This window comes from Liolophura sinensis, chromosome 1 (assembly GCF_032854445.1).
Source record: "Liolophura sinensis isolate JHLJ2023 chromosome 1, CUHK_Ljap_v2, whole genome shotgun sequence".
Lineage (NCBI taxonomy): Eukaryota > Metazoa > Mollusca > Polyplacophora > Chitonida > Chitonidae > Liolophura > Liolophura sinensis.
Window position 1 is genome coordinate 70,145,931 of NC_088295.1, and position 24,832 is coordinate 70,170,762.

Here is a 24,832-nt window from a genome sequence, read left to right on the forward strand (position 1 = left end):
AAAAAAAAAAAAAAAAAAATGCCATGATTCTCATTCGTTATTAACAAAAATGATTTCAGGCGTTATTTAATGTAAGTCAATTTGCAACAATGCTGAACCACCTTCGTCATTTCTGTCAAGTAATCGTCATACAACAGTGTTGTTGTTATTTCACCGAGACGTGGCCGTTTGAAATGATGGTAAAATCTGCTGAAAAACCCAGAAAACTCTCATGGTAGATTTTGTATAACGTTTGTATTTTTTCTTAAGCAAATAAATTTGTTGCCAAAAACATTCGCATTTTTTCAAATTTTATCGCCATTTCAAAATTTTTTTTCTAAATTTCCTACAAGGGCTAGTGCGAGCGGAGGCCCTGACTATAGCAGAATTATCAGTGAGCGCCCGATATACAGACTCGGCGGTCAGCAGACAATATTTAAGCTCGGGACAAACTAAGATTTTTAAGGAGTTTCCTGGAGTATTTGTCTTTTTTAAGGAGTTTCAAGTACTTGAAAATAAAATTGTATTTTTCAAGGAGTTTCAAGGACTGCGTGCACCCTGTCTATTCATCAAATGCAATCACATGTGCAGTATTACATTTAGACTGGTAACTATGTTCACCGATTGAAGTCATACAGAATTTCTGATAGAGCTTCCAAAGATTGTACATTTGAGAATATAATCTATATCTCATGGGAGATAACTCTTGTGTAGCTTTATAAATGACAGTTATATTTACTACCCTTGTACGGGCCTGAATATCCCCTCTCAGTGTGCTGTGTTTTCCATAACTCTTCCTCCATCAGTTGAAACTGTACACATCTAACATTATAATTTAGATCACATTAACAATGTAAAATAAAAAGTCACATTGGTTATGGCTAAAACACTTTCAGAGAATTATTTATGAGGAAACATGTCATGGTGGCATCATGAGACATACCCAGGTATACATTCAAATACTACATTTTGCATATTCATGTGTATACAAATATAGATGTAAATGTCTGAATAGTGTATTTTAAACAAATCGAGCTTTGACCTACTCTCAGACAGAATTTAAAATATACATAGATATATATTTTGTCATTTACTGTGAGCGAGAATGTATAAGATGGAGGGAAGCAGAAATATATTGTATCACATTTATACAGTGTAGAGACTTCGTTAGTAAGGGAGAAAACTCCTCAGATCTGGTCTGTTGTCAGGTGTGTTGTATGCACGTCTTGGGTTTCTCTGGTTGTGATGAAATTCACCAAATCGATGCGTGTGGCAATTCCAAATATCATTGTCTTGCGTGCCTCATTCCCATGACCAGAATCTGAACAAAATAAAACAAAACACAAGTAAAAAAGACATTAAAACAAACACAAGCAAATCTGATTCAAGTAACTGAATTCCATCTCTCTGAAAGTAGCCTGTTTAAATGGAATCAGTGTTGCTGAGTTGTGTTATATACCTACCCACCCTGAGTAAAACTATCATCCTCTGGTAAGTAGCTAATAATCTTCCCCATGTGTGATGCACATATTGGCGGAGAGCAAGTTATCTCAAACAGGCCCATCTAACAGCCCTCAAATAGCCCTACAAGCTCTGTTGACTGCTTATTATCCCCAATACCCCAAGAGCAGTGGAAAAATAAGATTCTTGAAAATTAATTGTCAGAGTCATGGACTGAACTTCAGGGGAAACATTTCCTCCCTGAAGTTTTTCAGGTGTAAGCAGTGTAACCTATTGTCCATTCATTCCTGCCTTTGAGAAGACTTCTTGTGGACAACCTGCATGGTGACGTACTACTCATGCGTTATAAGAGAACAGTGGTCCACTCAGCTTCGACACAAGTCCCTACAGTGCAGGAAAAGGTACACCATCGTATCAGCATTGTAGTAATAAAACATAACTGAGATATCTAAATGAAAGGGAAGTGTCTGGAACAGTGACTTTCATACATGGGTGTTATGCTTGAATAGCTAGGGAAAACTACACAGGTAAGGAAAGAATGCTGCGCATGTATAAGAGAATAGAAATGTTACGAGAAAGTGTAGTGCCTTTGGCAATCAAAAGAAACATGCAGGAGCATTGGGAAATCGAAAGAAACATGCAGGAGCCTTGGGAAATCGAAAGAAACATGCAGGAGCCTTGGGAAATCCAAAGAAACATACAGGATGCTTGGGAAATTGAAAGAAACATGCAGGACCCTTGGAAAATCTAAAGACACATGCAGGACCCTTGGGAATTTGAAAGAAAGAATAGGCAACTTGGCCACAGCTGCTGGAATAACCAGAGATTGCAAGTTAACTCATAGATGCTACATGTACTACATGTATCATGAAACTAATGGTAACTAGGAAAACTCAGGAGGCTGGAAACCATAAAACAAAGAAGCTAGAGCAACCAATTAAGGCACAGTAAAAGTAATGGAGAAAACTTGAATTTTTAATGTGTAGGTCATACTGGTAAATACAGATAAAGAAGGGTATAAGTTATGTGTTATTCTAGTTCTTAATGATAACAATGACCCTTGTTTGAGAAACTGACCGATTACTTGTTTATCTCTTGGCAAATATTGTCAGACATGGAGGAAACTGAACAGAGGATAGACTTCCATGAATGACTTCTTGCATACATGTACTTGTAAAGTATGTTCTTTAGTCCAAGTACAAACTTAAAACCACAAAGACATCCTGATACCCACTTTTGGCAGATTAGAGGGTTTCCATGACAACCATTTAACTGGGACTTGCGTAAAAGGCTAAACGAACAGCTCATGGATGAAATTTGAAGTCTTATATCATAAATCATTAGCAAACATGTTCTTTAATTTAGCATTAGATATTACTAACATAAATGCCATAAAACAATGTGCACATTGTGTACAATACATTGCATTTATTGGCTGTATTTTTATTGGTATAAATCGCCTGGAGTTATGTCAGTAACAGCAATGAAATGTTGACATCAGATATGATATATTATTCTGGCCAAATATACGAGGCGTGATTTAATATTGGCATGAGGTATAACAATCAACAAATAATGCGTCATTATCCACTGGTCATAAACAATAGTGTACTTTGTAAGGGAGCTTACACATGTGTGCGTTTTTTAAGGAACCCGGTGTCGTAACACCACACAATTGCAAAAAAAAAAACAAAAAACGAAACATTCAAAAAATTCAAATAATCATTTGCAAGTACATGTAAACTGTCATGGCAGAATTCAAATATATCAATAAAACAAGTGTACAAGAATGGTAGTACCCTTGATACTGGCACATTGTCACCTGCCTTCAGAGAGTGAATACGGTTCAAATCTACAGTTTGTATACAATGTAGTTTACAAAATAGCAAAATAATAAAGACTATGATAAAACATGCTGGAATAGAGATCCAGACATTTTGAAACTGTAAAAAAATTCCAACAATTGAAAAATTGATAGAATGCTTCCATGAATGCAAAATACACACAAAAATCTTGATTTTAGACTGAAGTCACATATTAAAGTTTGTTTGCCACTGAAGCCGAATCATAATTAATTTACATGTAAACGATGTACATTACACATAAAAACTTGAATAATATAACTAACAACAGTGTAGAAATGTTACTTGTTTTATATCCTGCCACATGTTCTTTGATGGAATAATAACTTCCCACTGAATCAGCAAAAACTTCATCACCTAATTTCCATAAATATACAACAGTCTCTTGAACAGAAGATAGTTCTGTTAAAGACTCAACTTTCAATAAATTTTCACGTTGACTTGTAAAGGGACATACATGCAGGGGGAATACATGCAGCATTTGCCTCTAAGAGATGTATCTCACCAGATGAATAGAGTTGAGACATTTACAATCTACCTGTATGTTCAATGTGTTACGGCACACGGCATGTGTATGAGCTGATAACTTTATGTTTGTATGTATTTCAAAAATGAACACACAGGTCACGATTTGACTGGCCCCGGTGAGTCCAACAATAATCACACTTGATCCATACAACGTGTACAAGTTACAAATCCACTGAAATTAACTTACGAACTACATGCAAGAACATGTAGATAAACTTATTCCCAAGAATTACAACAGTGGAAAGAAACCATGCCAGAATAAAGTGCGTAGGAAGGCTAATCTTAGGTAACATAGTAAACTTAAAAAAACTCAAAGAAAACAGAAAAAAACCCTGCAAAGATACACCTCTAATACCATAAATCCAGACCACATTTTACAACAAAGGATATGGATAATACATGTCATATGTGGAAAATCTGAGGGGTTAAAATGAAGTACAGAATGCAAACCCAACAACGAAACATACACCGAAACTGCACATTGCGTGCAAATAGTTTTCTTCTCATCGGTTTTTAAAATATTACAGATGTCCTCTTTTCTTCCAGATATATAGTTTGAAGTTCAAAGGCTAATACACTACTTTTGTTACTGACATTTTACAAAGGTGCCTATGTTATTATTGTGTTTGTAGTATCAAACATTAGGGCCCTATTCATATTTGCCCCTAGTTGTGATAAAGGTCAAAAGGTCAATACGAGTGGCTATGCCAAAGATCATAACTTTTTTTTCAATCACACCATTTTCTGCATCTGAAACCAGCAAAAAATGAGAAGATTTACAATCCAGGGAGTTTTCTAGAATAAGACTCGAATGACAATTATAATCACAGATCTGGGCACTAAAAGTTACATGTCTTAATCAATACAGCAACTATGTAGACAGCCATAGGAAAAGCTTATAGTTATTGAGATCCAGACATTTTGAAACTGTTCACCTTCGAAACACAATTATAATCACAGATCTGGGTATTAAAAGTTACATGTCTTAATACAGCAACTGCCTTGAAATGCCTATAGCTACTGAGGTTCAGTCATATTGAAATTATGTACCTTAATGTATCTTACAATGATGTTTTACTATTATGTTTTGAACAATATTAACACTGAAGAATCTATTTATGCTAAACACAGAACACAAAGATACATGGGTTAAATAAGAAAGCAGGGATATGTACTTATACACTGACATCAACGGACAAGAATATATAAGCCAATAAGGTACCAGTGAACAGACATATGGACATATTAAGCAACACCTGTTCACTATAAAGACATCAACCCAATTGCTGTATGCATTTATGGACTAACTACCGGTGTACTGTATTGATTAAAATGTTTGCGTGTACTTATTACTTTCAATGTCTGACTGTTGTTTATATCAAATACATGGGTGAGGATGCTAAGTGGGCCGGTGCAAACCATTGCCCTTTCGTAAGTCCATCATGATCTTTCCCATTTGTGAGGTACACAATTTCATGACATGTTAATATTTTTGAACAGGGGTGCTCACAAAATTCCAAATAGAAAGTTCTGCCAGTGGCACCATGTATCATATGAATGGTTTATTAACTGACTGGTGTGTTTAACGCCATACTCCATAATTTTTCAATTATACATATATGACATCAATCAGATCTATATGTGAAGGACCCCAGAATGTATGGTAAAAAGTACATAGATTCATCAGGTTTCTGACAGCCCTCCTGACCTAAAGCCACACACGAATCACTAAGAGCTGGGTTAGTACACTCAACCTCAAAGCCATGGGCCTGATGGTTGCAGTCAGCCAGCCCCTTAACGATATGACTCACACTTCATGTCTGTAGGTTCACTGAATATGGTTCATTAGCACTAAGAATGAACCATATTCACTGAATATGGTTCATTAGCACTAAGAATGAACCATATTCACTGAGTATGGTTCGTTAGCACTAAGAATGAACCATATTCACTGAATATGGTTCATTAGGACTAAGAGTATAACGTTACATTTCAAATGTGCTTTCTGACCCGAGGAATTATCCAAGATTAATTGCACCAACTACACTGATATGTTCTGTGAATCCAACCACTGAGCTCATATGTCTGCAGTTTTACACAATTTGGCTCAGTAGTTTTGTAAATATCAGTAATGCAAGCAATGAAGTATAAAATGCCAATAGACAGTGGGTCAATGGTCAGTAAAACAGTGTTTGACAAGATTCACATTAGACAGGCTTCCTACTATTAAAAGTGTAATTATTGGCAGGACTCTGACAATACCCTTTGGTCCAAGTTGGCTGAAGAGTAAAAAACCTGATTTTAGGGCAGAAAGTCAATCTATCAATGCTCTGTGCAGTCAACTGACAAGATGAAGAGCAATTAATGGATATCCCCATACACCGTATACAAATGACAAATACATTAATTTTGTGGTATGTTAGCACAATCAAGCAGGTCAAGTAGGTTTAGTAGCAACACACAAGACAGACTTTTACATAGAACCTGAGACATAGCACACTGCAAATAAACAGCAATACTCACATTGTCTTTGGTCGTGGACAACGAGAACAAAATGATCTGTGTCCAATAACCGGGACAAATGCCCCAGGGAGGTGTCCATGGAAATCTGAAACAGTCAAGGTGTTTAAACATTATGAACAGAAATTAAAGCTTTATTGCTTTTAGATTTTAATATTCATAAAAAGATGTTTGAATGAAATACAAATAAACATGCACAAAACTCATGAGACTGTCACATAATGTTACAGACCAATACAAACTGGAGCTTCTCATATATGTCAGATGATCTAAACCTAAGTAAATAGCTTTCGGTTCTGAAAATAAAAATTGCAGAGGTTTGTCAACTTTGTTAGATCATCATTCAAATCATTGTTTCTTGAATAACAGTACCTGTTTGAACTGTTTGTAGGTAACCTTGGAGACAGGGTCCGACCCTCTGACCTTGTTCTTGACAATTTGGGCCATCATGTTGCTAACGGTTACCATGCCTTGCACAGTTCTGTAACATCGTGATAAAATCCAGTATGGAAACAATGTCTACACATATCAGGGTGACAAGGTAAAGGTGTTAAGTAATTTGAGGTGAGCAGAAGATAAGCGGTCCCCAATCCTTATGACAGTTTTGATAAACATGCAGATTTAGACAGGGTTGTTGGGAAACGTTGGGAATTTTGGGTGAATGCTGGGGATTTTGGGTGAGTGTTGGGGATTTTTGGTGAGTGTTGGAGATTTTGGGTGAGAATTGAGAATTTTCGATAAGTGGTGGGAGGTGGCTTAATTGATAAAGTCAGTCTCATCATTTTTTTTGCTTGCATTTGCTGGAGGAGATTATGGCACAATCCATATTTTTATTACAGCTGTTTACAAATTATAAATAGCTCACCCTGATTCATCCACGACAGGGACCTGGTCAAAGCCTTCCTTGTTCAGCAGGTCCAGAGTTTCCTGTATGGTCACACCTGGGCGAACTGTTAGTGGAGCAAGAAGACGCAGGGCACTGACCTTCAGGTTCCACCACCTGTTTACAACAAGAAACGTTCATTTGCTGTAGTGGACAAATGTGACTTTGCCAACCCAGCCACTGAAAAATTAAAAAATTTTCACTTAAAGCAGCAATATTACCTACCAAATTCACTACCACATCAAAATTTGAAAACACTTTAATACTCAAATATCTTCTGAATTCTTCACAACTTTATCTTCTTACTTTAATATAAGACATCTGTCATGCATAGTCCCTTTCATCCTTGAAGAAAGCAATGGTGCAACACATTTTATGACCGCCACCGATCACAAGGGCAAAAAGGCTCTGTTTTCTAATGCAGCTGATCTTCAAAACATGTGCCGTGATTACAGTCTTTCAATCTTTAAGCATTCATTAAAAATGAAAATACATGTATCTCCTTCGGGAAATGATGTGTTATACCTGGAAGATTAGAACAAAAAGCAGATATGCTATGATGATAACTGACCAGGCTTGAGACTCCTCAATGTTTTCATCTATCTTAATGAAGCCTCTCTGACTCATCCAATCATCACTCAAAAACTTTGTCCTGAAATTAACAAAAGTCACAACATCATTTCCACATTCCCAAAATTTGTTCAGTCTACAAAAAAAATTTAGGTACAATTTTTGCACACTCATCACCACAAATTTGCAATGAAATGCAAGTGTTGGATTAACACTGGTGGGTTAAATTTAAGCAAAAAGTACAGCATGAATGTGGTAGCATATTTACAACCTTTTGAGATTTTTTAAGGATTAAGTAACGAGGACCAAATTCATTTCTTCATTTAATTTTTCTAAAATATACTCAATGCAGAGTAAAAATTTTTTTCTTCATAATTTTCCATCCTACATGGTAATGAACTAATTCTAGTGGGTAACATACACTTAACAAGTTTTTTTTGCTGCTATCACTACTGCCCCACTAACACTATTTGTGCTACATAATCCATTTGCCACTACAAAATTATCTTTCTAATATAATGCTTTAATTACATAATTTGTTTCCTCTGTTTTCAAATTGCACCAAAGCCACAAAAAACGATATTCACATACATGTAATTCCTGACTGAGTCTGGCAAAATGACCACACACTTCTGGCCAGACTTCAGGTTAAAGTCCCGGACTGCCTTCAAAGCATTCGCCATGGCCGTTCCACTGCTGCCCCCTGGAGGTACAACAAAGACAATCTGTGCTTACATAAAACTATATATACCTAACACCAAAGCAACTGAATTCATATATAAAATCTATATATAAAATTCATATATATTCATACAATGCACGAGTGGCAAAGCAAATTTTCTTTTGTGGAATGTTTTAACTGCTTATCAGATATGCAGTGTATAACTTTTTCTACCCTATTATTATGGCCAAGCGCCGTCATACAAGTGAAATATTCTTGAACACACACCAAACACCAATCAAATAAATAAAATAAATCAAGACCCAGAGATTGTGAAAAAGAAACACGCCACAAAATGAAGGAGTTTAAGGTTTACTCAGATGGCTGATTTTTGAACATGTTCCGGGGATTCTTACCACAGAGTAATCCTTCCTCTCTCATCAACCTCCTCGCCATCACAAATGATTCCTTATCTACAGACTTGTACCATTTGTCTACCAACTGCAGAGAAAAGTATTACAGATGTTTATTTATTTGGCAAAAAAGGCAGAACACAGGATTGCCTTTTAATGTATATGTTGTTTGGGAAGTACTTATGACATCAGAAAGGTTTTTCTATTGCAGCAGTTTAACTTCAACAGTACAGTGGATGTAACTGTATATATACACATCACCAGACCTACCAAAATGTTCACCTGTTTTTACAGGGAATTATTACAATATGGGGATATATTTCTTCTACGGGGCATTTCCCTCCATTAATGAACATCTATTCTTGTATTTTGCAAAGTGTTCTTACAGAAAATCTCCACGCAAAATTTTTCGATCCTTCATCACAATTGTTGTAACAACAACAAATCTGCGTGTATCTTTGAATACCAGCATAAGGTACACATGTTAACTTGTGTCTCAGACACTATGGTTTGTCTACTGCAGGAGCCTGTGCCAGGTGTCCTGTTATCCATGTGGTTAACTACCACCTTGGTTTACTGTAGTAGATTACATGTTGTCCACTTTCACATTTGTCCACCACAGCAGGTTACATGTGTTAACTTCCACTTTGTTCACTACCATAGGTAACGTGTTAACTTCCACTTTGTTCACTACAGCAGGTTACATGTGTTAACTTCCACTTTGTTCACTACCATAGGTAACGTGTTGACTTCCACTTTGTTTACTACAGCGGGTTACATGTGTTACCTTCCACCTTTGTTCGCTACAGTAGGTTACATAGAGGATATACAATGCGTGTACAAGAGTATGCAATTCATGACCCATTTTATCAATTTTATTAAACAAGTGGTGTAATTTTCCAATGTTCTGAGCCTTTGGCGAAGGACAATGGAAAATTACTTCCTGAATTTGATAAATTTGATATAATGGGTCATGAATTGCATATCCTATTTATCCTATAATTTATTCTGAGCGGATTAAGGTGGTTGACAGAGAGGTCAACGTCTGTTGTTTTAACAAGTATGTAAATGAGATGCGTACTGATATCGATATATGTGAAACGGTTGAAGGCAAACCAAACATTTCTGTAAATACAGTTCTAGAAAACATTGAGAAAACCTGTGATTTCTGTCAACAGAAAACATAACACATTAGTGTGCTGTAAGACGACGAGCTTTGATTTTTTCAAAAAGGTTGGCATTCATAACTGCTCATTTATTAAAACATTTGACTCCAAATTTGTGACATAAATCTTGGTCATATTCCTATGATGTCATGCCAAGTCTTGCAGGTTGCGAGGAGCTGTGATTTCGAAAAATCATACTGAACGAAATATTCAAATTTAGGCTTTTTACACGAACAATTCACCTCAAAACTTATTTGCTGCACTAACTGACCATCATGGAACTTGGAGAATTCAACAAAACAGTGTCTACGATGTCTTTAAGGGCTTGATTTTGGTTCTGTTTTGGATTTTCTGTGTGATGGTAGACGTGATACTGGATCAAAAGGTCACAGTGAGAACAGTTATCATGTTCGATACAGAATGGACTAGATCTAAGAATAATTGCTAGTCTCGCTATTTTCTCACCACATCAAACAATAGAAGTCTGGTATGCAGTTGTACTTTTTCATTGGATAAGCTTGTCAGTGAAAGTCAGGTGATCAATCAAAAGTTTGGGTTATTTATACAACGCTTGGAATATTGAAAATTTACACCACTGTTGTTATATCACTGATAAAGGCAAATTATGGGATAAATGTGGTCAACTTCCACCTTTGCAACTGAAGAAATGTTTCTTTAAAACTGCATGTGACAGAGACAGGTAGACTTCTTGGCGAAGAAATATCAGTCCACTGTGTTACAAGAATGTTTGGTTTCAGTAGCATTTTCCTTTTTATTCAATATTCTGTCGGGCCGGGATAACTACACATCGATCATTAAATGAAACTTACTTGAGGGAGTTCAGTCTGCACATGTGAGTGCATGCGCATCCCATTCAAGGGAAACAACTGAGGGAAAGCATTCAGTCTGTGCATTTAGATTTTCATGTGTGTGTCTTGAGTTGCTCCCTATTACACCTGTGACGCCATTTGCAGTCCTCCAGCAGCAAAGTTAGCAATGCGGTCCTACAGATGTACATATCTGAGGCAATAGGAAGAGGCCGGGGCTAAAGCATTTTTCCTAATGAAAATGGCTTCTTGCAGATCTAATTTTGCCGTTGTTATGATAACTGAAGTGTGTCCTTTGGAAGTGTGTTGTTCGGGCCGAAAATGCTGAAGTCTTGCAACAACATTTTGATTATAGGAAGGCCATGTAAACTTATTGAGCCTATCTGTCGCTGCAAAAGGTGAACTTTTTTATGGCCTGTCCCCTAGAAATACTGCCTACCGTGGACAGGTAGACAGGCGATATCAAGATCCTTGCCTTTGTCCAATACAGTAGGTTACATGTGGTTAACTTCCACTTTCCCCTTTTGTCGACTAAAGTATTGTACATAAGGTTTATTAACTTACACTTCTGTCCAGGACAGTCGGGACAAAGTCATAGCCAATTCCTTCCACTTCATAGAAGCTGGTGTCACTAATGTTGAGAGAGTCTGGCTCTGCTAACAGAGACCCCATGGGGTCTACTCCAATAATCTGTGGAAAGCATGATAAAATAAACATACAAAATAACCATAAATACCCTAAATGACCTAAACTTTCGCCCACAGAAATGCATTTTTAGGGGCAAATAATTGTCACAAAATATTATTTTTGATGCTGAAACTTACAATTTTCCAGTAGAATATCATCCCACGTTCCAAGCAAACCTCAAACTTAGCACGACTCACAGAATCAAGAAAAATGTGCAAGTTCCTTTAGTGTAATGTGATATTTGTTGTGTCAGTGATATACATATTTATAATGCTTGTAATGTTCCCATGTATTATGTTAGCACACGGTGAATGTAGATCGTCATAACTCCAATAAGTATTTGTAATTACATGTACATGGAAATATAGAGCAATAAGTATTATTTTGCAGTAATGAGACTGAAGGTCAGACACTCACCTTACAGTTGGGGCAGGCCTCCTTCACTTTACGAGCCACACCTGTGAGAGTGCCACCTGTCCCAGCCCCCATCACCACCATGTCAACTTGACCTGACAGACACATGACAAAATCAGCCCTCTGGTGACTATGATCAATACAAGCAGATTTTCCTATGCACAATGTACATGTTACACAATAATCATATTTATGTTATAATCAGGGGATTATTACATGTTTTATGCTTCTCTTACACCAAGTAAATACATACATGTTTGAAAGGTGCTGATACATGTGCAGATTTCTTTTCTTAATAAATGAGATAGACAACTGGCTTTGTTAACCCTTTAAGCCTAGAAGTCTAGCTTCATCTGCCAAATAAAACTATACACAACATACATAATAACATGCATATCTGCGACAATACTTGAGGATTTTTGAGGACCTTTTACTTCAATTTTCAAAATTAAGCCCATTTATAAGTGCAACATAGATACTGATTAATAAGGGAGATGGGGAAAACACTAATAAATGCAAATGAGACATCAGCCTGGTTAAATCTGTTAAGTGCAATATTTTGTACACAGTCTGTAATCTGTCATTTGTTCCCATGTCATTTGACAGATTACGTAAGAGATACAGGTCTCCTAAAGTAGCACAAGTCATATACTTTCCTTGCAGCATCTGAATAAGCTATATTTATCACGCTTCCTGACTGTCTAAAGATAATTTGAAGGCTTGGCTGTCAATCTGTCAATTACATCTGAGCCTGCAATTTCTTGATAACATGGATGAACTCATGAACTGCCAACAAATAATGTCAAGCACCATGATAGTCTTGTTCATAAATGGTTAAAATGAAACAAAAGATATCACACACTTACCATCACAAGCTTTTAAAATCTCTTCTGCTGTCCCATCATAATGAGCCAATGGATTGCTGGCATTTCGGTACTACAAAACACACATCAAATGGTATTAGAAGCATACACATGCAATACTATACTTTAGGAACAACCTTCTGTACAAACTTTTCCATGTTGCTCCTATGCCAAAGTAACTTTTATGCATGAACTCTCAATGAATGTTTGATAGGAGATGTTAATGTACAGTGTAGATACATTAATAGTTTCCGACACAAATAGGCCATAATTCCTCTTACACTGAAAAATTCATGTGTGTTTGTGATAGAATCTTTTGTCAAAATCCTCTAATGAATTTCATTTCATTTCAAACATGTAATGATAAACTGATTTATGCTATTGTTCATTAAATGGGTACCAGTGTTTTTCCAAGAACAGACGAGTCAATGAAGAACAGACAGGTGAGTTAAGGACTGGGTCAAAGTTTACACATCGCACGACTCACAGGTGGATTGTAGATACAATATGTACTTGGTGTTCACTTCTGATACAGTGATACAGAGCATCTGGGTCAAGGTAACATACTAGTACAAAAGGTCTTTGTCTGACCTCATTCTCACTAAACTAGGTCAGAAAAGCATAAAGAGGGCACTCTACTTCACTGCATGACACCAGGAAACATGAAACATAAAGTGGAGCATAAACCAGCAACTATATTCAAGACTTATTACAAACAATCCAAAGCAATAATAATGTTTAACTCATTTATGAAAAATATTGGTTTATTGGATGCATTTTTAGTTTAAAATGAGTTTTTTTCAGCAAATACAAATTCAGAGAACAAACCAGATCATAATTTTACACTTTTGTTGCTTGATTTTATGACTTAACATCTCTTCAGCTCTAAGAGAACTCCAGATCAACATAGTGCCTTTGTATTACACGTACCAGTCCCAGTGCCTCCTGGGAGGCGACACTCAGTGCCACATCTAATGGCCAGTCATGGTCAGTTGACAAGTCTGACTTGGTGCCTCCTTTCAGGTTAGACCATATGCTTTCGTTCACATGTGGAATGCACTGTGAGAGTATTGTATACAGATTCTATGCAAGCCTACCTGATCTAAGATGTGAGAGTTTGGTATTTCTTCCATCAGACGCCTCGCCACCCCGATGTGGGACTCTGGGGAGTCAAAGGCAGCACTGGTAGGGGTACGCACAATCTCAGCACCTAAAGCTCGAAGAACATCCACCTGAAAGTGAGAGAAGTAAATGTTTTTTTATCATTTGTCATGTTGGCTTGAGGCAATATTCTATGAAAACCACTGTCTTAATCAAAATGGAATTGCATTACAAGCTAGGATTATTATTTATTTATTTGATTGGTGTTGTATGCCGTACTCAAGAATATTTCACTTATAGGACGGAGGCCAGCATTATGGTCAGAAGAGACCGAGGGGTGAAGCCCAGGGATAACAATGATCATTAAAACACATGTAATCTTTTGTAACAATCTGTGTCCAATTTACCCATACTTGCGGTACACTTTAATGTAGCCTGTGTATGTGATCCTGCATGTTGGAACAAACCAATGCTTCTTATCATATCTTGGAGTTGGATTAGAGTCAAAGGTAGACATAAGGTGAGGGATAGTGCCATAACAGCAAGTTATATATGATACAAAGTTTTTCAAGTAATCCACATGATCAAATTAGAAACTTATACATTATCCACATATATGTAATTTCCAAAAGTTTCATTTAGGATAATAATGCTTGAAAGTTGCACTATACCTACATTACCTTTACACCTAGGGGGAATTAATATGAAACCATAATGACACTGGTCAAGTTATAATCAGCTGTAATCTAGAATACTGTATCTACAAATAACTTCAGTGTAAGATAAGCATGACAAATTTTCAGAGTTCTTATGGCTCATTTGCACTTCATATCTTTACCGTACATATGCCATTTGCAGTCTTATATACTTATCAACCTGCTAACCCAAATCATCAGTAACAGGACATGAGCACATTATGTTAGACTGATTTTCCTGAACAGGATATGTTGTATTAATTTCAGTAAATCATGCCCTGTTTTGTATTATCAAATAGGATGCTACAGCCATTGACCAGGGTACATGTACATAGTTGACAGCTGCAAAAGCTGTGCGTGCAACAGACATTACTGTACAGCACTCTGAACAAATTTATGAAATATAACGGTGAAACAATGACTGGACTGAAACTGTCAGATTATGTAACTAAGCTAATAAAACAGAAATGAATTTAAAGAATTAAACTGACTTTTTCATTAATGGGAAGTCCTTGCAGTCTTATCAATATGATGCATATTTTCCATCAGCAATTGATGAATTTCACAATGTGACATCAGGTGCAGGTCACTTGCTTGTATAGCAGCATAGACTTAATCTTGATGTCACTGTGTTCACAACCTACATAACCAGCCTAGCTTGACCGTCTAAACAAAGTATACAAGAGTGAGTGAGAGGGTGCTTAGGGTTTGACGTCGTACTTAAAAATTTTTCAGTCACATGACGATGAAGGAATCCTTAGATTGCATGCAATGTGCCTCCTTGTTGCAGAACGGATTTCCATCGCTCTTTTATCTAGTGATGCTTCAATGAGACTCCTAACGGAAGGCAAGTAAGCGACCCCGCCCCAGGCATTACACTGGATATGGGTCAACCAGTCAATGCACTATCCCCTTCCTGCTCAACGCCAAATGAGGAAGTTACAACTTTCTCTTTTAAGGTCTTAGGTGTGACTTGACCCAGGATTGACCCTGGAACTACCGCTCCCAACGCAGACACTCTACCAACTGTGCTATCAGGGCCATCAAATATACAAGACAGTTGTCATAATATCCTTTACCTGACCAAATTACTCAACATACAAATGTAAATGTACATATAGGAGTCTGATTTCAGTGACAATGCATATGGAAACTGTAATTTTGCAGGATACAGAATGAAAAAATGTACAAATGGTCAATGCAATCATTAATCACTCGTAAAATATGCGTATGTCCACAGAGGTGTGAAGTGATATAAATGGCCTAAATTATCAAAGATATATTTGTACTGAACTACAAATCTATCTATAGCAAACAAGAAAAAAGGGAGATTATTACCATGTCTTTTTTTTCTGCATGTATATCTGTGAAAATCATTACGTGATCTGCCTTATGACGTTATATACACTAGCCCTACAAGACAGAAGTGCCAGCCTACTTGAAATATCTGTGCAGGACAAGAGTGCAGAGGGAATAAAACTGCCTACCTTTTCCATGCTCATCTTCTCTGGCATGACTATGATACACCTGTAGCCCTTGACAGCTGCCCCCAGCGCAATACCAATACCTGTGCACGGTCATCAGCAGAGAGAATAGCATAATTCATATCATTACTGTGATTACCAGTATTCTGAAATATCCCTGCACAATACATGCCTGTCGTATCATATCTGACCCTCTCATATTGGTCTTTTAAAAATGTATGGAACTTGTAAGGTACAATATCATACTAAATATGTCCACCAACTTTCAATGACATATATATTTAAGGATAGCTAAAAAAAATTGTAGAAAAATTTAAACGCCACCAACAAAATCAAACTTGTCATGTATCAGATTATACTAAGCACATGTTCCAATTAAAAATATTCAAGGGTAGCATAAAAAAAAATTGCAGGAAATTGAGAAGGGGACAGAGAGACAAGCTGAAAACTTGTACCTTCAAATATCGCTGAAGGGATTATAATAATCATAAATATGTGACAGTGTCAACAAAACTGGCAAGAGCAATATACTGCATGCACTGGAGAAAAATGAAAACCATGATGGCCCTGAAAAGCTTATGTATTCCTTTTCTTTTCCTCTTTATTTAAATCACACACATCAAAATCCTGAAGGCAATTAACACACCTGTGTTGCCAGAGGTAGGCTCAATGATTACATCGCCTTGCTTGAGTGCACCCATCTTTTCAGCATCCTCAATCATACGTAACCCAATTCTGTCCTTCACACTACCTCCAGCATTGAAGAACTCACACTTGGCCACTGTATTAGGCAAAAACTATATATCAATTTTAACTTTCAAGAGTGAGTGTACTAATAAAATTCTATCTTCATCAGAATGTGCAATGTAAGAATATACGACAAAAAAAGAAAAAAAAAATCCATTACATCTTACACATACGATTCTTAACATGTGTATACTTAATAATTTCATGAAACTATGCCAATTTTAAACATCCTGGGTCATCCTTGTTAAAGTACAATCCTGGGTCATCCTTGTTATAGTACAGATGCATATCTGAATTTATGCATTTATTTCCATAAATATACCAGGTAGGACTAAAAGCATGAGCTGAAGAAGACAAATAATCAGGATTTTTGTCACCTACAAAGATCACACTCTATTCCTTCCTTCTGTGTGATTCGGTTAATTCGCACCAATGGGGTGTTGCCGATGTTATAGAGGATGTTGGGTAAGATAGAGGGACATTCTCCACTGCAAATATAACATGAACAAATGGTTTACATACCATTCAAGTAGCAATTACATATTTTATTATTTCCCAGGAAAATAAATATGAACCACTTATACAGCCTACATGTATCTCGGTGTGGTATATATGAAACCACATATATCTTCTTGTCTTCAAGAATAGTGGTCACAAATAAACATCCCATCCCTAAAACTGATCATGAAGTGAAAGAAATACCATAATGATGGATAATGATACAATAACATAGAAGTATAGAAGTAAGACTTAGCTGAAGCCGTTCTACAGTATAGAAGTAAGACTTGGATGGAGCTGTTCTACAGTATAGAAGTAAGACTTAGATGAAGCTGTTCTGCAGTATAGAAGTAAGACTTAGATGAAGTCATTCTACAGTATAGAAGTAAGACTTCGCTGAAGCCATTCTACAGTACAGAAGTAAGACTTTGCTGAAGCCATTCTACAGTATAGAAGTAAGACCTAGCTGAAGCCATTCTACAGTATAGAAGTAAGACTTAGCTGAAGCCATTCTATAGTATAGAAGTAAGGCTTAGCTGAAGCCATTCTAGTCTGAAACCACCAAATGTCTTACTTTTTTATCTGTGAATGAGGTGAGTCTTGCTTGGTTTTGGACTGGTGGTATGTACAGCGACTGACCAGGTCGGGTCGCTTCCAGTCTCGGAACGGGCTTGTGACCGGACCAGAGCCATTCCACTCTTTCACTGGCACTTTCTTAGCCTCTTTTAAACCAACTTTGGACATCTTCAAACAGAACAAATTGGTCATTGGTATATCCTGAGCCTTCCAGTTCCCTCCACTTATAAAAATGACCGCCATCATAGGCGTGAAAAATTTGTATATATTTCAATAAACAATAACAAATAAAGGACACACTTTGAAAGTCTATCCTAGCAGAGGGTCCAGAGGGTGCCTAGGCCCCAGAAGCTCCATGGCCCTAAATTGTCATACAGCTGAGTTTTCAACCATTCAAAGTTAATTGGTGCCCCGAGATGAGGGGTCTTAAAAAGTATTAGATCTGGATATGCTGGATCAAATGTTCTCACGTAAAAGTGCATATCTGGGCCACCACTTGGAAAGCTGGGTAGCCCCGATCCAATGCCACTGGGTGTTATTGTTCTTTCTTAGCACACACCTCCAGATATACTAAATTTTTTAGGATTTTAATTTTGATAATGTCATATATTCCTCCACATTTTCACATATAACTGAACCACTTTCAATGAGATTTGTGCACTTTCTTCATTTGCTTTCAGATAGAAAAAGTACAATGGTTGGAACAAAAACAGAACAAATTTGAAAGATGTAAAACTCCTTTGGGAGAGATATTCAACTGCTTCGGTTTATAGCTTAATGTGTTTGCTCCTGAAGGCCATCGTTATCATTTTTTAAAGATCACATGAACTTGAACAAAGACGCCATTGATAGTGACACACAACAGGTTGTTACAGAAGGCAATACATGTACATTACACACTGTCCTATTTAAATGCCTCTACCAGCTGTATTGGAAAGAGATAATAAACCAGCTAACATCCTGATGTGTAACAGGTCAGCTGGTACTGTACACACTGTGGATTGGCACTCAATATATATATCATAGGTATCTGTGGCTGTAAGTGAACAGACACGTACATGTATATGACATTGTGGACTGGCAGCTAATACACCCATATATGTTAGTAAAGGCTACTGGTCTGGCACTACATACATATGTATATGTGGACTGGCAACCGAATCGGCTGTATTTTAAATGATGGGGTAACAGTGCCTGATGTGTTACAAGTACATGCTTGATACTGGTTGCTGATACAGCACTGAGCAACTTTTGGTCCACATTGCATGCTTATTTTTGGTACCAGTACATAGACATAGAATTTTACGGGAACACCTTAACAAGTGTTGTGTTGTACAAGTATGTAAATGAGTATGGAAACCTCTATGACGAAGAGAATTTGGAGCTGGTATGATGGTATTGGAGAACTACTGATGGTACTAGGGGACTGAGAGCTGGTATGATGGTATTGAGGGACTGCTGATGGCACTGCAGGACTGAGAGCTGGTATGATGGTATTGGGGGACTGCTGATGGTATTGGGGACTGCTGATGGCACTCCAGGACTGAGAGCTGGTATGATGGTATTGGGGGACTGCTGATAGTATTGGGGACTGCTGATGGCACTGAGGACTGAGAGCTGGCATGATGGTATTGGGGACTGCTGATGGTATTGGGGACTGCTGATGGCACTGAGGACTGAGAGCTGGCATGATGGTATTGGGGGACTGCTGATGGCACTGCAGAACTAAGAGCTGGTATGATGGTACTGGGGGGCTGGCATGATGGTAATGGGCAACTACTGATGGCACTGGGGGACTGAGAGCTGGTATGATGGTATTGGGGGACTGCTGAAGGCACTGGAGGCCTGAGAGCTGGTATGATGGTATTGGGGACTGCTGATGGCACTGCAGGACTGAGAGCTGGTATGGTAATGGGCAACTACTGATGGCACTGGAGGACTGAGAGTTGGTATGATGGTATTGGAGGACTGCTGAAGGCATTGGAGGCCTGAGAGCTGGTATGATGGTATTGGAGGGCTGCTGAAGGCACTGGAGGCCTGAGAGCTGGTATGGTAATGGGCAACTACTGATGGCACTGGAGGACTGAGAGTTGGTATGATGGTATTGGAGGACTGCTGAAGGCATTGGAGGCCTGAGAGCTGGTATGATGGTATTGGAGGGCTGCTGAAGGCACTGGAGGCCTGAGAGCTGGTATGGTAATGGGCAACTACTGATGACACTGGAGGCCTGAGAGCTGGTATGATGGTATTGGAGGGCTGCTGAAGGCACTGGAGGCCTGAGAGCTGGTATGGTAATGGGCAACTACTGATGGCACTGGAGGCCTGAGAGCTGGTATGGTAATGGGCAACTACTGATGGCACTGGAGGCCTGAGAGCTGGTATGATGGTATTGGAGGACTGCTGAAGGCACTGGAGGACTGAGAGCTGGTATGGTAATGGGCAACTACTGATGGCACTGGAGGCCTGAGAGCTGGTATGATGGTATTGGAGGACTGCTGAAGGCACTGGAGGCCTGAGAGCTGGTATGGTAATGGGCAACTACTGATGGCACTGGAGGCCTGAGAGCTGGTATGATGGTATTGGGGACTGCTGATGGCACTGGAGGCCTGAGAGCTGGTATGGTAATGGGCAACTACTAATGGCACTGGAGGCCTGAGAGCTGGCATGATGGTATTGGAGGACTGCTGAAGGCACTGGAGGACTGAGAGCTGGAATGATGGTATTGGGGGACTGCTGATTGCACTGGAGGGCTGGATATTCGATTCTCATACATTTTTAACCTATCAGCCCCCCAGCGCCATACCAGGTGTCAGTTCCCCAGAACCATACCAGCTATCAATCCCCTAGCACACACCACGGATCAGTCCCAGGGCCTAATCCACCCTTCTTAGGTAAGGTACTAGGGGACTTTACTATACTCCTGTATAAACATAACTATTTTCCTGCTATTTGAAGTCCAACAATTCAGAATATAATTTTTACACTCGAAGAACCAACTGATGTCCAAAACTCTAGCCTACAAGTAGACCCAAGTAGTACCCCTGAAAGCCTCCATTCTATGGGCTGGCATACTGTACATAGGGTATAGTGACCTGGGGGATGGGGCATGTTTATGTCACCCTGACCTGCAGAAATAACCTGACCAAGAACAGTTATTGATTTTACACATGATCCAGTTAAGGCTTCCATATACAAACTACATGTAAATTATGGTTGTGGGCCGGAACATCCACGTAGGAAGGGGGTAATATGACTGCAAGATGTTCACATCATACGCCGATCATACAGCCATGATGGCGACCTCAGTGGCTCAGTTGGTTAGTCCGCGAGCGCAGTGTAATGACCCAGAAGCCTCTCACCAATGCAGTCGCTCTGAGTTCAAGTCCAGCTCATGCTGGCATCCTCTCCAACCGTAAGTGGGAAGGTATGCCAGCAACCTGTGGACGGTTGTGGGTTTCCCCTGGGCTCTGCCTGGTTTTCTCCCACCATAATGCTGGTCGCCGTCGTATAAGTGAAATATTATTGCATACAATGTAAAACACCAATCAAATAAATACAGCCATGATGGGTGTACCATTCGAATATGATGAGTAAAGGCTCCGCGTTTAATGGGCATAGGATCCATGTATGATGGGCGTAGGATCCATGTATGATGGTCGTAGGATCCTTGTATAATGGGTATAGGATCCTTGTATAATGGGCGTAAGACCCATGTATAATGGGCGTAGGATCCGACCATCATCCGCATAGGATTTTCCGACATACACTTACTCATCTAACTTATAATGAATGCTGCGGTTTGACACCATACCTTATTTGTCCTCTCAGAATTAAAAACAAAACATTCACAAATGGTCTAGTTCCCGGCACGGTTACCAATTCACACATAATCATGATACTGGGCACATAGAGTTTTGACTGTTTCCACAATTATTAGGCAAATGCAGAACAATAACTTACATGTACAATACGCGACTGTTTTCAGTGCAAATTTTCTGAGGATTTCAAGTGAAGTGCAAAACATGGTGTATATAACACAACATAAAATAACTTATTCGTGATATTTGTGGCAACACTCATTGCTAATTTATACTATTAGTACAGCTTTTGGCAAGAACTTACATTGTTTATGGTTAGTCGGGAATGTGTTTACGATTTTACATTTATTATACCGCTTATATAAACTTCGTCGAGAAATGGGAAAGCAAAATTCGGAAATCATGCATTTAGCTAGCTCACCTTTTCACTGGCTTGAATATGTGACTCTGAGAGTTAGGCAAATGACAGACCATTCACTAATACTTTTCTCGTCACCACCCCTACCTAACCAGGTAAGCAGACTGAGGACACATTTTGTCATATTTATAGCTAGCATGCAGGCAAATGCTTAAGTGACGTAAAACGGTCTAAATGAGATGACATGTGCCGGTCAATCAAGATCTACATAAAATCTGATCAGGATGGTGCCAACACCTGCTTATGGGCCACCCATCATGGCTGACGATCTGTGTAGAATCCGCCCTACATCCGATAAAGATGCTTGTATGATGGGCGGATGACATACGTACAGTAGATTGTTAGGATCGGTCAGTACTGTACCTTAATTCTTCATTCTTTTTAATTCTTAACTACTTCAATCCTTTATTTTATGAGAATTGATCTCAGCCAAAAACCACTATAATGAATTCTCCTCGACACAAGTATCGATAATGTATAACAACTTGAACAAAAATGGGGACAATATACATTACAATCACAGTACACTGAGGTATTAGGAAGAAAGAATTATTCTGGCATCACAATGCCAAACATGAATGGGACATTCTTGGCTAGGCCTTTTCACTTTTCCTTAAAGCATTTGTTATATGGTTTTATTAATATACCAGAGAGCACTGCTAAAAACTATTATGTTTTCGTCATGGTTGAGCTTATCTGACCCAGAGGGTAAAATTTAACATGTTATAACTTTATACATGGACATCTCAACTATAGTGCAGAAAAATGAGTGCCATGGCAAACCTTGTAGGGGCCTACATAATATACTAAGCAGCCAAGTGCATTCTAACAAGCTGATTTAGAATTAAAACAGAAGAGTACCTAACAGATCAGCTTTCACACTGATGTTTTACAATGATACCAGTTTTATCAATTTTTTGGTCAAATTAATTTGTTTGTAACACTGCCGGTTTTTAAGAAGGCCTGATAGCTAGGAGTTTATTTACGTACAAGAATATGTGGCTAATATTACAGTGGATCAGGTATTTTGAAGACATATTTGCCCTGTGGGCCTACAGTACCTGACAAAGCCATGGTATACATGTACAGGTCATAAATAAAATTAACAGACAGGGCCTGTGCTTTGAAGATTTTGATTTGCACTGTGCTTTTCAAAAGGTATCATTTTCAAGGTCATATATGAGGCTATTAAAAGAGACAGCAAGGACTAGATTCAAGTGGATATAGGTAATACAACAGCTGTGTTTGTCCTGAACATGGACAGCTACAGACTAACATAACTGTATTAAAGTGTCTTAAGTCAGATCAGGTACATATGTCGAATAGTTTAAAAGAAAAAAGTACATGTACACGCCTATCATCCGACCTACGTCGTTTAATACTGGCTAGAGGCCAAGCTAGGAATGCAATACAAATAATAACAATGAAAAAACCCCCCAAAAAACCAAAAAAAAAACCAAAAAAAACCCAGCAGACTTACATATATTCTTCAGATGTCAATGAACAAACTGTTTCTCTTACCATACGATATTAATGCCATGGGGTACGGTTTCGTCTGTGGCATTTCAACGTCGCACTTACATTGGCAGCAATTCGCGCAATGAAAAACGGTTGGCCCGCAAGAAGCAACGTGATCTGTACAAGTACACTGATCACTGATCATTACAACACAAACATACGATACGTCAAATAGGTATCCAGGCATTACTGGAGCTACTCTCCATCTTACCTTAGCAGAACTGTTCGTGTTCAACCCCAATGAAGCGTGACGGCTGCCAAAGTACACGTCACGCTGATGTTTCACGTCCTCGTCTCACTTGTCCACACAAACACATGTGGTGAAGGCACGGCCCTTACAAGCGCTCTCATTGGACACAGACTGATGATGTCATCCCTGATCTGACAAGTCGTGTACACAAAGAGTGACCTGCACCTTAGGTGGCAAAATGGTCGCACGTAATTATGTAGAACAACGCACGTAACTCCAATGCCTGAGACAGAAGACAACTTTATACATGTATAACTGGATATAAAACACGGAAAATAGTTCAGTCACTTGGTCGATGGTAGAAATATGGTGGCTCCAGCGGCTTTCATCGCTGAGAACTCAAGCCAGAACTGTCGCCCGACGGTCTTTGCCCTGTTGCTGGATTTGTCCGACTAAAACAAAAAAAAACTTTTGGTTTTTTCAGTTTCGTGTAGTCAAGTGAAGGCACGTTTGCGGGCCGATTTATACACCATTGCGAAGCTTAATGTGTCAGCTTTTGAACGAACGTCTTTTGGTTGAGATTGGACTATATTTCCTTGTTTTGTGTCCAGTTATGTAAAGCTGGGTCTTCTTTTCTTCGGCACTGAAGTTATGTACCTTGTCATATACTAGTATAAGGTATAAATAGCGTTCGGACGATTCTGCCATCTGTGTCTCCTCCACTGGCTTATTTCGTCATCTTCTGCTGTCGGCACATATGCCCTCAGATTTTAGCATTGACTATTATTCTCATTATCAATCTTTTTATGAGAAAGGACAACAATTGTCCAGGAAAAAAACCCCAAAAAACCCCGAGACCTTGAAGGTGTAAATACCTTGGTCCATGGTATAGGGATTAATATAGACTATGCCACAACAGTCATACACATTTAATTCTAAAAAATACAGAAAAA

At 38.5% G+C, this 24,832-nt stretch overlaps 1 protein-coding gene across 3 annotated transcripts; it reads right to left on the minus strand.

The window, feature by feature from the left end:
- On the minus strand, window positions 1–24,026 carry LOC135482354 (cystathionine beta-synthase-like). Of its 3 annotated transcripts, none has more exons than XM_064762291.1 (16): window positions 23,901–24,026; window positions 17,934–18,103; window positions 17,243–17,349; window positions 16,761–16,895; window positions 16,118–16,197; window positions 13,932–14,066; window positions 12,838–12,907; window positions 11,975–12,066; window positions 11,435–11,560; window positions 8,881–8,965; window positions 8,395–8,506; window positions 7,805–7,885; window positions 7,216–7,350; window positions 6,723–6,831; window positions 6,354–6,438; window positions 1–1,300 (listed from the first exon to the last, which is right to left on the minus strand). In XM_064762291.1, the coding sequence occupies exons 2-16, from the start codon at window positions 18,101–18,103 to the stop codon at window positions 1,167–1,169; spliced, it is 1,656 nt and encodes a 551-aa protein (XP_064618361.1). In that variant the 5' UTR covers window positions 23,901–24,026; the 3' UTR covers window positions 1–1,166. The 3 variants fall into 3 exon arrangements, with proteins under 3 accessions (XP_064618361.1, XP_064618359.1, XP_064618362.1); XM_064762289.1 differs by lacking the exon at window positions 23,901–24,026 and adding an exon at window positions 23,693–23,864; XM_064762292.1 differs by lacking the exons at window positions 1–1,300; window positions 23,901–24,026 and adding exons at window positions 1,315–4,580; window positions 23,693–23,867.
- Between the last annotated feature and the right edge of the window lie 806 nt (window positions 24,027–24,832).